This window comes from Taeniopygia guttata, chromosome 10 (assembly GCF_048771995.1).
Source record: "Taeniopygia guttata chromosome 10, bTaeGut7.mat, whole genome shotgun sequence".
In the NCBI taxonomy this organism is placed as follows: domain Eukaryota; kingdom Metazoa; phylum Chordata; class Aves; order Passeriformes; family Estrildidae; genus Taeniopygia; species Taeniopygia guttata.
The window spans coordinates 8,874,863-8,892,279 of record NC_133035.1 but is presented as its reverse complement, the minus strand read 5'-3'; the positions used below and the strand labels follow the sequence as shown (position 1 = coordinate 8,892,279).

At 42.5% G+C, this 17,417-nt stretch overlaps 1 protein-coding gene across 8 annotated transcripts in view; it reads right to left on the bottom strand.

Moving 5' to 3' along the window:
* MYO5A (myosin VA) overlaps positions 1-17,417 on the bottom strand; it is a 97,986-nt gene that overhangs the window by 24,273 nt on the left and 56,296 nt on the right. For all 8 annotated transcript variants that reach the window (XM_072934093.1, XM_072934095.1, XM_072934097.1 and 5 more), the window contains exons 13-25: positions 16,861-16,986; positions 14,887-14,970; positions 11,352-11,513; positions 10,753-10,850; positions 10,027-10,113; positions 9,832-9,940; positions 8,851-9,062; positions 7,829-7,985; positions 4,115-4,354; positions 3,351-3,599; positions 2,168-2,261; positions 1,328-1,476; positions 503-616 (exon numbers count right to left, since the gene is read on the bottom strand). In XM_072934093.1, coding sequence (XP_072790194.1) covers positions 503-616; positions 1,328-1,476; positions 2,168-2,261; positions 3,351-3,599; positions 4,115-4,354; positions 7,829-7,985; positions 8,851-9,062; positions 9,832-9,940; positions 10,027-10,113; positions 10,753-10,850; positions 11,352-11,513; positions 14,887-14,970; positions 16,861-16,986 — 1,881 coding nt within the window. The remainder of the gene's footprint in view (positions 1-502; positions 617-1,327; positions 1,477-2,167; positions 2,262-3,350; positions 3,600-4,114; positions 4,355-7,828; positions 7,986-8,850; positions 9,063-9,831; positions 9,941-10,026; positions 10,114-10,752; positions 10,851-11,351; positions 11,514-14,886; positions 14,971-16,860; positions 16,987-17,417) is intronic.

The window sequence follows — 17,417 nt, the reverse complement described above, 5'->3', positions numbered from 1 at the left end:
CATTCTTGGAGTTTGATTCCTCTCAATGAAATAGAGAAAACCTGATTCAACATGAGTTTCTCCCTCCCAACAGGAAACTCATTCCATGTAGCTACTAAGAATGCAGCTTGCCCTTTTAAATCATTGACTATACGGTAGGCAGGCTCCTCAGGAGGTCTCACTGGTTCTCTGAATTCCCTCTTTGGCCTGAATAAGCGATTGTGCTTACCAACACTGACAACCAAATATTTCACAGATGTAAATCAGCTGGATCACCAAGTATCTACTCTATGCTTACTGCAATGCAAGAAAAATTCAAAGCACATTTTGACAGTCTTTTTACATAGGATCATAACTAACTAAGGAATAAGTGTTCTCTAAAAGGAAATGGAGAAAGTTGGATTAAAACATTAGATACCTCAGTATAAGGATATGGTGTTCAGAAGCACTTATGAAAAAAAAAGAGAAAGAAATGAGTTCAACCATGTTTCAGTGAAAAGTTGTGGGGGATTTTTAACATTACCTCCATCCTTAGTGGTAAATCTTCTGCTTCTGTGATCTCAGAGCTGAAAGTATATTCAGATTCATTACTACTGTGAGTTGAGTCCGTTCTCTTGTGCCCAGGCTTGGGGATGCTCTGCAGTGCAAGTAGAACAAATCAGTACCAGTACATGGTTTTTCCTGTGACTGTCTCTTCACAACCTTTAGTTTAGCTTGTAAATATTTGGTGTTATGTCATGGTTATCAAAATTAATAAGCAAATACTTTTTATTCTGGTGTCTCCAAAGACCTAAAAGCCTATGAGGTACAGTTAGCACTCAACTCCATGGAGACACATCAGATCTTACACCATCACAAATTGCTGCAGCAAGCAGAACCAAGCAAGGATGCAGCACTTTGTGGGAAAGAAACACTCAGATTACAGGGAGCACAGGCAGCAAATTTTTAACTTCCTACACATTCTATAGAGAAATACTTTATATTCCTGCCATACAGAACATTCCTAGACTACTTAAAATTTATCACTGGATGAAGATGTCACAAATAACCCCAGTAGATGTGAATAAGTTGATGGCAAAATAAGGGTGGCCAACACAAGTAATACCACCAGGCTGTCACAGCAGAAATTTAGCCTTCTTCACAGATGTTACAATTAAATTTTTTTTAATCAACTGTGTTTGTTTTGGCTGAACTAATCAAAATAAACAGGATTTAAAAGGCAAAATTCTCCATTCAAGTACAGGTCACCAACACATACAGGTGACAGCACTTACCAACTTATCCCACTAGACTCTGCCTAAACACAGTTGTAAGCAGGTTTTGATTTCTCAGCTGTGGATCCACTTACCACCATCAGGTTCATTTCATCCTTGAGATCGTCGTAGCGCTCCTCCAGGCGGCTGAACTCATTCAGCAGGTTCTGGTACCGCAACCTCTCATCGTTCAGGTCCAGCTCCAGCTGCTTCATCTCCTCCACCAGCTTCTTCTCCATCGACTCTGCCACAGACAGCAGGGATCCCAAGTGAGAATTCCAGCCCTACCTACCATGCAGTGCATGCATGCAGGAGGCACAGGCCCGTGTCTGCACCACAGGAACAGCCTGCCATTTGAAGCTGGCGTTAGTGCTTCTCTAGGCAAACATTAAGCCAAAAATAAGGGCCAAAGCGTTATTGTGGCAACCACAGAAGTGCTCACTCAGACAAGTTATTTATTCTGCTAATACCTTCTATAGGTGATTCCAGAAGGGAAGAAGAAGGGGCACTAGCCCATTGCTGTGTTATGTAAAAGCAAAATGTGAGGTGCTTTACACCTCAAGCACCCTGACCCTCCTCATCACAGCTCCCTTCATCACAGCCCTCATATCTACAGTTAAGCTTTCCTGGCTGCTGCCTACACAGTCACAGCAGCCAGAAAAGTGGTAGTGGATAAACTGTATTAAATATCAGAGCTCAGTTTTAAAAATTGAAGTGCTTTGGAACAGTCACCCCCCTAAAAAGGGCCCCAAACCCTTAGGATTTTGTGGAAATTCAAATGGTAAATAATTCTGATGTTTGCAAGTTCTTAAAAAAAAAGAAATGTGCACAAAAAGGAATGTAAAAGAAGGCAAATTAGCCCAATCTATGCAGTAGGGTGTTGCTTTTGTAGGTAACATGAAGAAGAGAACCTGAATGAAGAGAACAGAGCCAACCTGTTATTTCCCTCGCCTGGTCATGGATGCGGCGGTTCAGGTCCTCCTTTTCTGTTTTCAGTAATGAGTTCTGCTCTTTCAGCTCTGATACCAGCTAGAGAGACAATAAAATATTTGACTCAGAATGCAGTTCATCTTTCATCAGTAGCTCTAACAACAATGGCACCTTTGTTGTACCAAAAGTTCAAATATTTAAACTGTTCTTCACAAAGTGGAACTGGCAAACTAAGCTGTATCTTCATTTCCAAATTACATTTCTTAAATATGTACCACAGCAGATTCCCCTGTATATTCTGAACCCCATTTCTGATCAGATACTAAAATTGCCCTGAAGCACTCCACAGTGCCATGTATTTTTCAGTAAAGTCCCAAATATGTAAATGGCACATTAAACCAGAAATATTCCTAAAATACTAACACATTTGGTAATTCTGTGGTAAATTCCATTGCATTGGGTAACACCAAAATTTAACATCTTGTCTCTGCCCTAAAGCTGTGTCACTTAACATGTGTTCAGGTTTGCCAGGTACTCATTTGTCTCTGATTATGGTTACCATGCATTCAGCTTTGCTTTATCTATTAATATTTTTCCTTATGCTTATCTGATATTGAAACTTGTCCTTGCAGCATCACATAATGATGGACTGGCTCTTCCAATACTCAAACTTGGACCATTATCAGCAAGTACTCCTGACAGAAATCAGCCTGTTTGATATGTTTGTGGTAAGCAAAGAAAAGGGGTCAGCTGAAACCTGTTGAACTAGACTGTGCACATGTGTTGAATAGGCTGACTGTCTACATTAGGCAGGATATAGCAGCACCTTTGAATATTGAATGTGGGACAGATTTCTGTTATCTATGTGATTATTCTCTCTAGGTAGGTAAAATGAATGAATTCACTACCTCTGACGAAGTCAGAAAGCTCAAGGATTGGCTTTGCAAATGCTTTCAATATCAAAATCTGCATAGATTGGATACATATATTTACATACAATATATGGATTTAGCATATTTCTCTACCACAGGTGTAGCCATTTAGGTACCAAGCCCATTTAGGATTGTACAGCTATAAAAATATAGTAAAAATACCAGCCACACAAGTGAAACAATTAAGCCTGGGCAAAACCTGAGTGTCCACTAGGCCCCTGTAAATCCTCTCATGCATCTGAGACCCCATACATGCCTGCTCAGTTTCATGTTTGTATTTGTCTGCCCATTCCTCAATGCTCTTCTTCTCCGACTGGGTCTGGTGCAGCTCCTTGCGGAGCTTGGCAATCTCCTCCTGCAGGCTGAGGACACGGTTGGTGGCGTTCTTGGCCTCCTCCTCACTCATCCGAAGCCTCTCCACGTCGTTCCGCAGCTTCTCCGTCTCCGTACTGTACGTGATCTCCAGGTTGTTCATCTTCTCCAGCAGGGATTTGTACTCTTTGTTCTTTGCAAAACACAACACAGAGAGAGCAGCTGTTAGAGAAGTTTTGGTTTAAGGGAGCCTTTTCCTTCCCTACAGAATATACCCAGACATGGGAGCACAGGAGCAGCTTCCCCATTTCAAAAAGGTTTTGGTCTGGTTTTGCAGAATTGCTTAACGAGGTGACAGAACAGTCCAGTCTCTAAGCCTGCACATCCTAAACTAAAATCAGACAGAGAGCCCACATAGATCAGACACGATCACCCCACCTTCCCCTAAAACAGAGCAACTGACGTGCTTCAAACGCAGTACTGGCGTTAAGCGAGTGGGTGTTTTTCTCAGCTCTGCTGAGAGGAACAAGTGGATGTTTGACTGCTCCACTTCTGCTGTGGCCTCCCCTTCTCTCCTACCACTGTTCTTCACCAGAAAAGAGAACCAAGCCTTACAATGAAAACTCAGTGCATTCTGTGAATGCCCACAGTGCTGAGAAAGGTCACCACGACTTGGACACGTTTTCCCAGAGGCCAGGGAGCTTTCACCTGCTCATCGATTTTCCGCTGCAGCTGCATGATCTTGTTCTCCAAGCCGATGTGGAGCTTCTTGTAGCGCTCCACAGAGCGGGCCTCTATCTTCAGCTTCTTCAGCTCCCTCTTGGCCATCATGCGGCGGTAGCAGCACTGCAGGTACACGACGGCCCGCAGCGTGCGGCGGTAGCGCCGCCGCGCCAGCCAGCCCCGCACGTGCTTCTGGATAACCACAGACTTGTGCTCCCGCAGCATCTGCAGGGGGAGAACACAGGGCAAGGGGGTTAGAGCTGCAAACCACACCCCTGCAGGGAAATAAATACAAGTAAATAAATAAAATAGCATTTATTTACAGAGCCCTGTAATGATGCACGCAGAGACGCCTTCGCCTGCAAAGAGAAACTGCTGCGGAAGAGCAGCAAGAAATGAAATCAATTTAAATTAAAAATAAAAGAAGAGGAAAAGAAGACTGGAACAAGGACAACAACAAGGAGTAAAATGAAAAGGAACGAGAGAAAAACATGACAAAGAACTGGAGGCACATGGAAGCACCAGGCATTCCATTGTGTTGAGGTCAGAGCCCAGCTAATTGCAAAAGTATATAGTACCTGTTGGCAGGATTACAAATACAATCTTTTTTCTTTAACTGAATCTTCATCATGAAACACTTTAGAATCATTGACATATGCTGCACAGAGCTCATCAACACAAAGTTTAAAATTACCACATTTAATATGCAATGTAGTCAGTACTGCATTTCCCACAGGAAATTGTAGCCCTTGTTAAGAAGTCAGAAGCTTTTGGTTTGTTTGTCTTATTTTGTTTTGGGGGTTTTCTGTTGCCTTTTTTGACACAACTTAGGCTTGTCAGCATGGAAAAATTTTCATCTATTCTAATAAGAAATTTATAGTGTAGTAATTCAAATTTATTTTATGGCAGAAATTTCAACCATAGGTTTGAGGTGTAAAAAAAATCCAGATTATTTAAAAAAAAATCTATAACATAAACCAGTCATGTGTGTTAGCCAGAGAGTTCAGCTAAGAAGAGTCTACCACTTGTTTTTAGATCCTTCACCCACTAATTCAGAGATTCCCCAAGTCTGGAATCCCTGAATTCAAGCAGATTACATGAGATATGCATGGAGAGCCTGCCCAGATCCACAAGGCTTCCAGTACCCTGAGAGCTTTGGAGTCCACTTAATAAAGCTTCTGCAGATAGAACAATTTATTCTAAAGAAAAAAATCATCTAGGATTTCATGTTAATGCTCAGAATTGATAGTTTAAATATCATAGGCAGTTCACATTCTTACACTGTTTTACCACAAAGCTGGTAAGACAAACTAGTCAGGTAACAGTAATTTTGTTTTCTTTTAGACTGCTTAGCAAATTAACTGCAATGTGTTAGAAGCACTACAGTTCCAGATCAATGAATTTAAAATTCACTTGGTAAAGTGGCAAGACTATAACACATACAAACTTTCTCCCTTATCATTTATTTCTGAATTAAAAATGAGACTGGAAATACCAGCACTCAGTTACTCAGCACACCAAGGTAAGGGAGCAGCTCTCTGAAAAGCACAGCAAGGTCAAAAGCCAAAGTCCTTCTGACTGTATGCCATGCAGTTGGCATTCCTGCCTCCTCCCTCCTCCTTACACATTTTCCAGAACACTCCTTCAGGTTCCCAGCAGGTGCCTGAAACTGGAATACAACTAGCTTTCAACAATTTTCACCTCAAGTTTGAAAGCAGTAAGTCCTGTAAAATACCTCCATCGTGAGGGGATGGTCCTCATCTGCCAGTGAATCATCACATCCATGCAATCCAGTGAGGAAACAAGCCACTCCAAAATATAGTGAGAGGATCAGGAAAGTTACTCCATCCACCAGGTATCCCAGGAAAGCTTATGTCAAAGCTATGGAGGAGCTAGACTCCTTGTCCAGCTGAGAAGCACATTGCAATGTCTCAGGCAGGAGCTTTCCCCAGGATGTGTGAAACAGATGATTCAACCATACTAAACTCCTTGTACTGCCCATGTGACTCAACACAGGCCCTCTCTTCCTACAACAACAACAGGTCCCTTTCACAATCCTAGGGAACAACACGTGTGCCACACACCACTGCAGCAAGGCAACCTTCGGTTTCACTGCTCTGCAGTCATCACCAACTCCACAACAACCGTGTTCAGCTTCCCACGGCACACAGAGCTTGTGCTTCCCTCTCTGGCCATCCTGCACCTCAGCCTGGGTAAAATCCCACCTGGGGAGGACAGGACAAACACAGCACACCGCAGGGGCACTTGTCAGACTGTCATGTTCTACTGCAGTGAACAATTCACAGCTCGAGGGGGATCCTCCTGACAGGCAGGTCTGACCACCCCTCCCAGGGACTCCTCCAGAAACCTGCCATCTCTATTAGGAGGGAATATAACAGGTTTATTAAACTGCTACAAGACAGATGGGCTGTGTATTACTCATGTGACTAACAAGGCATAGAGAAACAACTCCCATCTTCCAGAAGATTTTGGGCCACCTACTGCTGTGACCCAGGTGTCATTTCATCACATCTGTCAGACAGACCTGCTAAAAACACATCTTGTTTAACATCCCAAATATAGTTTGTAATAACAAGAATGCTAAGAATTCCAATAAAAAGGCAAGTGGATATCCACATAAAAGAATAGCAAATTCAAGCACAAGGGTCTTACTACTAAGAAATTCTTACGAAGGTTTATTTTTTTTTCAACTTTGTGGCTAGTTTATGTTAGAATGCTACACGTGACTGTGTAGCAAGTTTAATACAAAAGAAGATTATACAGAAACTTCAAATACAAAAGAGAAATATATGGTACATAAGCATCAGATGGCTTTTGGCTGCATGTCTTTAACATTTACATGCTTGGGAAAACAAATCCCTTGGCTACTTTTTCAGTGAAATACAGGCTGAGTTGTGAGCCTGGTTAAAACAATTATTGTAGATAAAACTGCTATGAAACATATTAGCACTTTTCAGTTTGAATTATAATTCTTCTGTTTCCAGACCTGTAACCACTGAAAACCAAATTCTAATTTCTCAATTGAATAATTTATTATCAAGTATATTCAGGAAAATACCATAAATATCACTAGGACAGGGTTATATCAATTTATCCCTACACCAAAACCAACATACAATAATAAAACAAAACAAAACAAAAGCACTCCACCCATGGATAACTTTCAATATCCAGTTTTTGTGGGAATCTCTTTACTAACATAATTCCATAACCCATAACCCATTTCAGATTCACTGAAACTAGGGATGGGACAGGACCAGTAGTGAGTGCATCACATGTACACTGATGTAAGCAATAGTGATTTGTACTAACCGAGACAGATTAAAGCAAGGCCCTTTTCTCTATTTATTTTAAGTACCTTGACATTCTATATAACAAGTGAAAAAGTCAGAAATGCTGTAAATCTGTTGGATTCTCCACTGGCAGCACTGAAAGTCTAAGTACATTTGTATTAGACAACAATGAGAATATATCTAAAATGACAAGTTGATGGCAGTATTAGATATTTCTAATTTCCAGGTGTCCCTAAATCCATGCTCTGGTATTTTGGCTGTGCATCACACCTAACAGCATGCACACAAAACATTTCAGATTCCCAAGATGACACCACAGAGAAGCTTTGTCCTGCAAGTGCGTGGAAATAGAGGTAAAGTGAAAAAGTACCTCATGATTTCTTACCATTTGGTACTTGTTTCTGACCATGTAGCCTCTCAGGAGAGCCTGAAGAGCAATAGTAGCATCTCGCATGCACTGGTACCTCTTGCGGACCACATACATGCGCTGGAACTTCTGAATGGTGATGGCAGCTCGTGTTCTCCGCAGGAACTTGGCATAGCTGAGGAAAAGATCACAAACAGTACCTGTAATTATGTGATTGAATGATTGGGGTTTTTTTAAATAGCCTGTGTCTTTAGTTTTTTCTTAGTGTTGTCAGTGACACAGTATATTTACTTGCTATTCTGCTGTGTGGCAGTACAACAGAATGACAAATTAACAGAAACCATGCAAGCTTTACAGGGAAATGTTTTCACTTTCCCTAAGAACTGTGCTGTACAACTGACAAGGTAAACTCGGCTTAATTTCTCATCGCCTCTTCTCCAATTTTAAAGCTGTTTCCACTATGTCATTTTCCAGATCTACTCTCCTAACCTCCACTAGTAGAAAATGTTTGCTTGTTCTTGGCTATTGCAGTAAGGCAATTGCAAAGCATCTTGACATATGCCTCTCTCTGAAGGCTGGTTATTACATCACCACCTTGTCTTTGAACAATATAATATCTGTATTCCTGCCCTTCTGTCTGGCCCCATGGCCATCCCTCAGAAGTCAATCCAAACAAATCACTGACTGATGAATGTCCCTTTACAGCTTCACCCTTGATGAGGAGTGGCTTCTCCAGCAGGACCAGGGCACACGGCAACTGGGCAATAAGACTCAGACAGTCCTGCTTTACCTCACCTGCAACCTGTCTCCTTAGTACTACTTGTTTTCTGCATCATAGAGCCAGGGTGCTACTGTCCCCTCAGAAAGGTCAAAACCAGTGAGGACAGACACACTCATTATATTCAATTTCCTTCATTCCTGGAAGATCTTTTCCTCTCAGGCAGTACAGGAAGGTGAGAACAAATGTATCACATTTAAATGCCCTGCTTGTAGGGCTCTGGACTGAGGCTGCTGTGGCACTAGCCCTGAGCAGTGCTTACCATCGTGCCTGGTACCCTCTGACATGTCTCTGGATGGTGATGGCAGCCTTCCTCATCCGCATGTACTTCTTCCTCATCAGCCAGCCCCGGATCGTCTTTTGGATGCGGATACAGGCAGCTCTCAACTTATCTGCCCTTATTTTTTCCAGGTAGGCTACTTGACCAGCCCGGAAAAATATTTTTGTCTTACCAAACTGGTACTTATCCTTGTCCTATTTTCAAAGGTAAAAAGAGGATAAGTTAAAGCATTAAGTGTTAGTGCATTAAAAAAGGCATGAAGGGCTAAATGAAAGTACAGTTAATAAAGAGGCAAAATTATCTGTGTAATATTTTTGGTAATCTGAGACTTAAGTAGTGGAGAAGGGTATTTTGTCTGTATGATTCTGTTAAAAAAATTAATATAATAAGGCCGCAAGCATGGCCCAAAGGGGCAATGTGAGATTTTTGCTTAGATGACAATGCCATAAAGATAATAACATGGAAGGCTACAGGAGGTGACAAAGGGGCCCAGAGGATGAAAGCAATACAGACAGTTCACATGTACAATTTTCTGCTTAAATTGCAGCTGACCCCTCTGAATGGTCCATCCTCAACCACATTACACAGTGCAAACAAAGCAGCTGGGGCTTCAGACATGTACAAATCACTTATTGTATCAGGACTAGGGCAGAATAAAGCATGCTGCTGCTGCTCAAACACATCTGAAATTTCAGAATTGAACCAGAAAGAATAATATTTTATGTCTACAGGCTGCAGTACTCCTTTGAGAGAAAAACCGAGAATATACAAAGGCACACTGAAAAAAAATAATTTTGTTGGCTGTTTGATTCTAAGTTGAAAGGAACAGCAGTCAAAGAGCTACAAGATACATTTGTGGTTTAGTATTTTGTAGAAGTACTAAAATAATGTGGCTGTGAGGGAGTCAGCAACACTGTCTTTATGCCTGCAGATTCCAAATGCTCTCAGCACTAAGTCTAGTACCTGAATCAGCTTCTCCAGGACGTTTTTACAGGTCTGCTTTCGGTCACCAAGGACATCTCTCTGCTTCATCAGAACCCGGTAACGGCTGAAGAACTCTTGGTACGTCCACCTGTCCCAAAAGCAGAGTGTGAGTGCCAACAGTGAACATTACCTTACAAGAGCTGCAGCTGGAGCAATCCAAGGGAGCAAACACACCTGGAGGGGAAGCCGGCGGCGCTGATCCGGATGGTCTCCAGGACACCGCAAGCCCTCAGCTGCTGCACTGCCCGCTTCTCATCAAACCTAGGCAGGAACAAAAGCTGGCTGTGGGATGTGGGACTAGGCTGCATTATCTGGGGGTCCTGGCTGTGTGCACACCCAGGAGAGAAGGGGCACAGTGGGGAGCAGGGTGGGTGTGACGGCTGGTTGGTAAGGTGTTCCTGGAACTCCAGGTTAACAGAGGACAGCCTGGCTGGAGAACTGTCTGAGCCCATTGGCACTTCCTGCTGGCCAGCACAAGAGCTACAGGAGCCTTTGTGTGCCTGGGCTTTGAGAAAAACTCTAACCAAGTTCATATATGAAAAAAAAATGAAAAGGCTTTGGAATCTGAAAAAGTAAATTCCAGCAAATGTCAAAGGAGCTCAAGGAGTGTAAAACCCAGTTACATTTAAAATTGCTAGCAATTAAAATGTTGGAACTTTTTTCTCAAGTAACACCATAAACAAAAAAATGGCATCAGGAAGTATTTCTCTCTCTATTCATTCCCAAACTTTTCCTGCTGTCATACACATACACACACAGAGTGAATCCATAACCAGAGAAAGGAGACACAGCACTTCACTCCCGAGTGAGCAAGATTCAGCAGAGCCTTTATCCTCAGTGGCTTTGGGCAATCCCCTCCCAAGACAGGCTACTCAAACCACACAGGAACTGGCATCTTACGTGAATGGAAACTTGAAGTCATTTGGCTTAATACAGCGCACGTAGTGTGGAGTTGTAGCATTCAGGGTTTCCATCAGCAGATGAAGAGAGTTCCGAAACTTTTTGAAAAAAAAAAAAAATTCAAAAAAAGGGTCAGGGAATAGCCTCAACAAGCTCAGTCATCTTTGAGATAACCTCAGAAAACAGATGTGATTTGCATACTTTAAATTTAATTATGGCAAAGATATGCGGATATTTTATGTTTGGCCACTGCTAACTAGAACCATATTTTCTAGGGATTGAACCCCACTTTGGCTTTGAATCAAAGTGGCACATGATCCAAAAAACCCAGTTTAAGATTTTCAAAACTTCTCAGCATCCACATTAAGTTTGTTTTGAAAAGCATCGCTTTGGGGTTTGGCACCACAATGAAAAATGGGCTGCCTCAAACTGCTCCCCACAGTGCATCAGTTATTAGGGACTATTTGCACCAAGCTGTAAATAAGCTGCACCTCTCTCAAAATCACAAGGGATCCCATGAGCCACCAGCACACCCTGAGACCCATGAGACAGGAGGTTAAGGGAGACATTATGTAATAGAGCTGCATCTTCAAACTCACCTGATGTCCCACAGTTTTCTTATGCTCCTTGCTGGCTTGCCCTGGCCTGGCCTTGGCAGGTTTGACAGGCATTCGAGACAGAGGCACACGCCCTGAAGGGGTTGCTGATGTGGGACTGAGGACCTTCTCCTCATCCTGGAATAACTCTGGCAGCAGCTTAAACTGGTGTAGCAGCATAAAAAATACACAGAGGGTAAGAATCCAGCAAGCAATTGCACCCGTTTGTGCTTAAGGTTAAATTCCAGGCTCAGCTTTTGTAAGAACTGCATTTTTGTTGAACTTCACAGGGGACAAATGTAAAAAGCAGACAGGCTAAGTGGTATAATGAGTGGGCCATGATTTAATACCAAAACTTTGTGGGTTTGATCAGTGAGTCTCCTAATCAAGATAAAATTCTGGGTTGCTTTTCCACATAGCCAACAATAGCCATGTGAAACTGTTAGATACCAACAGCAGTTTCATAAGTACCAATTGCAATTATAAACAGCTGCTTTGATCTAAGAAGGAAACGACAGGGTCCTCTCATATTCCAATGGTGCATCAGTCTCCTTTGTGGTTGAGAGGTATCTGGGACACTGAATAAAGCAGCAGGCAGCAAAGATGATTCCTACTTTATCACTCCAAATTGAAATAATCAGCTTAAAAGAGGAACCATCAACTGAAAAAAAAACCCACTAGCCAAATTTATCTGACTGAGATCTACTCCCTGCCAGTGGGAGTGGAAGAAAAACATCCTTCCAAATACCACACAGGACTTCTGCTTCCTTTTCTCTAATGGCTACAAAATATACTGATATATAACAGCTGCTTTGAAGTAAGTTATAAGTAAAAATAACACCACCAGGTCTTTCTACTGACAACTACAGCTCCTCAGAATCATTATAAGAGTAAGAGAATCTGAACCTCTCTACCTGTCCATGAATAATTTTATATCTAGCATCTGTGCATTTTCCCCAAGAGAGAGGAACATTCATTTTTCAGTACTAGAAAGTGCTTGGGCCAAGTACAACCTAAAAAATTGATTCTGTCTTCTAAAACCTGGTGAGCAAACACAATAACCAATGGAACACAGTGCACAGCAAAATGGTACCTGTGCCCCGTGGTTGTGCCAGACAGGCTGGAAAAGGGCATCAAATGTTCCCCAGTAGCACCCAGCACAACAAAATGACTAAGGATGCTACAAAGGTACCCTAAATTCCTGAACTCAAAAAGGAGTATCACAGCATGGATTTATCTCACCTGAGCTGGTGGAAGAAGGACATTTCCTGAGGGTGATTTACTCTTCTCCTGCACTGACTCAACACAGAGCTGAGGATGTTTGGGGTACCACCTCCTTGTCAGCTGCCTATGACACAGTGAGTTGGTGTGCACAGGCAGCTGAGCTACAGAGCAAGGTGTTTTCAGCCTGCACAGAAACCTATTTGAATATAATATGATTTTCTGAAGCTCCCACACACCAGAGGTGGGGGTAGGAACAGTGTCCCCATTGTCTCCTCTGCAGATGGAGGAGTTCTTCTAAGCTGTCCACATCTAAGTCTCATTCTCTTTCCCCAGCCCTGGGAAAATCTGCCTGTAAAAAGGGGCAAATGCACATCAAAGGCACTATTTTCACAGACACTGCCCAGTTATTCCAAGCAGAAGAAAGGAACAATGTCTGGCCTCTCCAGTACAGGTTAGCAATAGTGGAGCAGTGCTGCAATGATCCAAACTGGGGGACTACTCATGCTTGGTTTTGGGTTTTAGTATCTTATCAATTTTCTTTGTTTCGCAGAACCCAAAGAGAGGGAAAACACTGATCAAAGGGTAGATAATTCACATGATAGAAAACAAGCAAGGAAACATTTCTTCCCTGTATTTTTTCAGACAACTTAACACACATGCAGCTAACAATCTTACAGATAATTTCTTTCAATACAGAGCCACAACAGAAAATTTTAACACCCATGCCAGTAGCAAGCATAAAAGCCCAGGGTTGTTGTATTGCTTTCATGATACATGCATGGAAACTGAACTGAACTGAAGCTCACAGAGGTTCTGTGAGTGGATTTACAGAGAAGGTCAAAATAAATAGCTGAACTCTGCAGTCCCTGGACTGTAGAGTGTGACAAGAGCAGAGTGTGTCATGCACTTTGGAGAGCAAAGAAGCATCCAAGCTGTTATGTGAGAGTGGGCATGGGCAGGATGACAGGTGATGCATTCAATGTAGAATTACCTTCTGTTGGATGTGCACAGCAAACCCAGAAAACATCACCATCAACAAAATAAAATAAACATCAGAAATGCAGTTCTACTACAATTACTAACAAAGAGGCACTGATGAAAAACAAAATCGAAACATTCTTTACACTGGTTTTGGCAAAATTTACCATGGGGTAAAACCATGTTGTTTTTTAGTGTTTAGACTGAAGTGCCTGAACTGCCTGAAGCTACACTGAGCATGTCCAAGCTGCTGTCAGGCTCTTAGAGCAGCTCTGTCCCCTCTGTCTGTCCCTCAGCCACTGGCTGACATCCCATGGAGCAGCCTGTCCCTCTGTCCTGCACAGAGTGGCTGGCTGGCTTCTGCCAGCTCCCCAAAGATGCCACCTGCCTCCCCCTCCACCCCCAGAAACTGGCTTCACTTAAACCACTTCAATACTTCTCCCAGTGGATAGTCTGCTGTGGTGTTTCACTATACCACATGTTTTAATCATTTAGCTTCATATTATCTGCTCAGAATAGAAACAGAAGAGAAAAACCTTGGTTTTCCTGATAGAATAGCATAATTTTAAATAGCCTGTCCTTGATACCCAGCTTCCTGGGCCATTAGAGCTAGCAAATTCCCAACAGCCACCACTGTGCAATGTCAAGTTAATTGCCTTCACATTTCTGAGAGCACAACCAACATTTCTGCCATTACCAAACGCAGATGATGCCACTGAAGGCCTGTTCTATAATATTCCTTCATGCAATATTTTTCAAATCAGAAGTTATCTTTCTTTCAGAGATATCAGGGAGACAAGACAGCAAGTTCTGGTTTGTGTCCTTACAGTCTATATATTTTATTCCTCTCTCATTTTGAACTTGTCTCTCCATCAGAAATTCTTTGCTCATGCCATAAACAATGAGCTTCTGCTTTCAGGCTATAAAATTAAGGGCTTATCTGTTAAGCTTTCTTATGTCACTACAGTATATCAGAAGTCATTGAAACCTCTACAGAAAACATAGCTACGTTTTGTGAAAAAGAAATCCCCCTCCCCAAATCCCCTTTCTCCCACTCAAAAACCCAAACTCAACAAAAGAACCCCCAAAACAGCAACAACAATGACCCACAAACAGTCAAATTAGTGGCTAAATAGACTGATCTGACATGGAAATAAGTTAGGATAGAGGACTTTCTAAATTCATGCAGACAACCAAGTAAAACACAAACTATGTTCAATTTCAGTTGATCTGATACTAAGGGAGAAAGATTTCCTAGGTTTGTAAGAAGTTTTCTGTGACCCTTAATTCAAGGACTCTTAACTGCAAAAGAAGAAAAAAAAATCCTTGTACTAACCTTACTTGATTTTAGGACCCTAATTTGTTCTTCATAAACTGTGTCTTTATTCTTTTCCAAAAAGCCTTCACACTGGTATTCCACCTGAAAGCCATCATTTTACAAGAAAAAATATTAGAAGTAAGAAATAATAATAATTTTCATAGAATTCAGCAGCTATAACATTCACATTTAAAACATACTTCTTTTACATACTGAAAATATCAGCCCCCAAGTGCATCTTTGTTAAATATAGATTTTCCTCAAATAAAGTGCTTTCCAGTAAAACATAGAACATTATAACAGAGAGAGGAATACAGCTATTGCATTACACCAGACATATTTCACTGCTGAGAGATGCTGTGGCAAGGCAGCATGACTGAATGGTTACTGTAAGGGTGAAGAATCAAAGTGTGTGCTGAGCATCTCCTTCACTGAACTTATCAGGGCTGCAGAGCTGTCTGAAACCCAGAGGCAACTGGGAACAAACTCTCTCTCATCTCATTAGCTGAGAGGCACTAAGTACATCTGCCTGCAGATTACTGTGGAAATGGCTCATTTGTGCTCCAAAGGACTAATTCTACCAGAAGAAATAAAATGTCTGAATGTTGTGACAAAATATAACAAGTCTCTGTCACAGGGCTACAGCATTTCCTGGTCCAAAGAACAACCAGTGTCAGATAAAAACCTACCAATTATTTCACTATCCTAATTCAAGACTGAAAAAAACCCCAAAACTATTGTCAAAAGTCAGTGCTTGCACAATGACACCATACCCTGAGCTGCAAAACATTTCAAGGAATTCCTAGAGGGAAGAGGACAGGGGATGTCCCCAGGGTTTCTGGAAGCTGGAAGCCCTCTGAGCACCACCTGGGCCACCATCCATGTTCTTCCTGCGGGAGGCCATGCCAGGAGAGGGCAGCAGCATCCCTGCCTTGTCCAGGAGACAACGTCAGCACAGATCGCTGACCTGCCAGCTGGGGCTTGATTTTTCCTCCAAGATGTCTGTGGACATTCTCATAAGCACACAAAACATAAAAACGCTTAGCACAGACAGCAGAGCTCAGAGCTTTGCTAATACCTGCTTGGAGCTCCTTTTTGCTTTCCTTGGCCCTTGCTGCAAACAGACTAACATAGGAAAGCCTTGCTTTCAATACCAAAGTTTAGCCTAATGAACAGATTATGAAATATTAAATAATTCCTTCTTGTTCTCTCATCCACAAAATAGAACAGAACTCATGAACCAAAACTGTTACAGAGATGTTCTTGGTGCTTTCATTAAGGTAACACTAGATGAAGAAAGAACAGGATCCTTCTACACATAAATTCAAGAGCCTGGGAGAAACCTAGTGGAGGCAAATGAAGGCCTCCAAACCCCATGTCAGCATGTGCAGACCTACTGGTAAGAATTTGAGAGCTTCTTGAAATCTTTTTTGACAAAGCTGATAATATTCTCAGGCAGCTTTTCCATATAACAGGACAACTGTATTAAATGAGATGATTAATTTTTTTGTTTTAACCTGAGGAGTGGCTCAGTCTGACGGGCACTGGGAGCTGAGCATGACACGCACTGCACTGAGACCCCTCAGCTTCCCAGAAATAGCTGTTCCCTGCACAGCCGAGGCGAGGGTGGGAGCAGCACACACTGCTCCAGCAATAGAAAAGCCTGTGTTAGCCTCTCTCCTCTTTGCACATCGAGATGGCAGCAAAACCAGCACTAATTCATTGCTGCTCTTCAGCTAAAAGGAGTTGGGTACAGGATTTCCGTTTTTGTGCAATTCTGTTGCATAACTGGAATTGATAAGTAATGCTGAGAGCTGCTGGAGCTGTGTCCCCGGCTCTGCACAGCTGCCAGTCCATCTCCTCCTGATCAGTGTTGAGGCAGCAAGAGCTGAGTAGAGCCAGGGATGCCACTGCCCAGTCTTGGCCTGCAGCAGCCCCAGGATGCCCTCCCACACACCAGCAGGAAAGCAGGACTGCAGGGAAAGGCCTTACCTTGTCAGCAAAGTGCTTGATGATAAAGGCCTTATTTGACATCCGTGGTTTTTCAAAGAGAGCACACTTATTCAAATGAGTATTGTACAGTTTTTGAGCCCAGGAGTCATCTGAGCCTTTTGGCATCTATGGAAGAGAATACAGAATACACTTAAAATGCCTTGAGAACTTTTCAGTAGCAAAAGCATCTAAGAAGATGGGGGACAACACTGGATGATTTGCTTTCACATTCCAGCTCCTTGGATTCCCAGCAGTGCCAAAAGCAAGGACACAGTATCAGCTGTGTGCTTGCCAGTTCCACAGTACTGGGCAGCAGCAGCAGGTGCAGCTGGGACACACCTGACACCAACAACGCCTCCAGGGTCACACACCTGAAGGCAGGGATCCCAAAGGCACATTGCCAGACTGAGCAGAACTCATCCACCCCCATTAGAGATTTCTTGTGATGCTTTGTGATAAATAAGAGCCCCAAGTTGGGTTTCCACTGAGGCAGACACACTCTGAGCCATACCCCATACATGGCTTGGCATAAAATAAACCAAGATAAAAGACAAAGG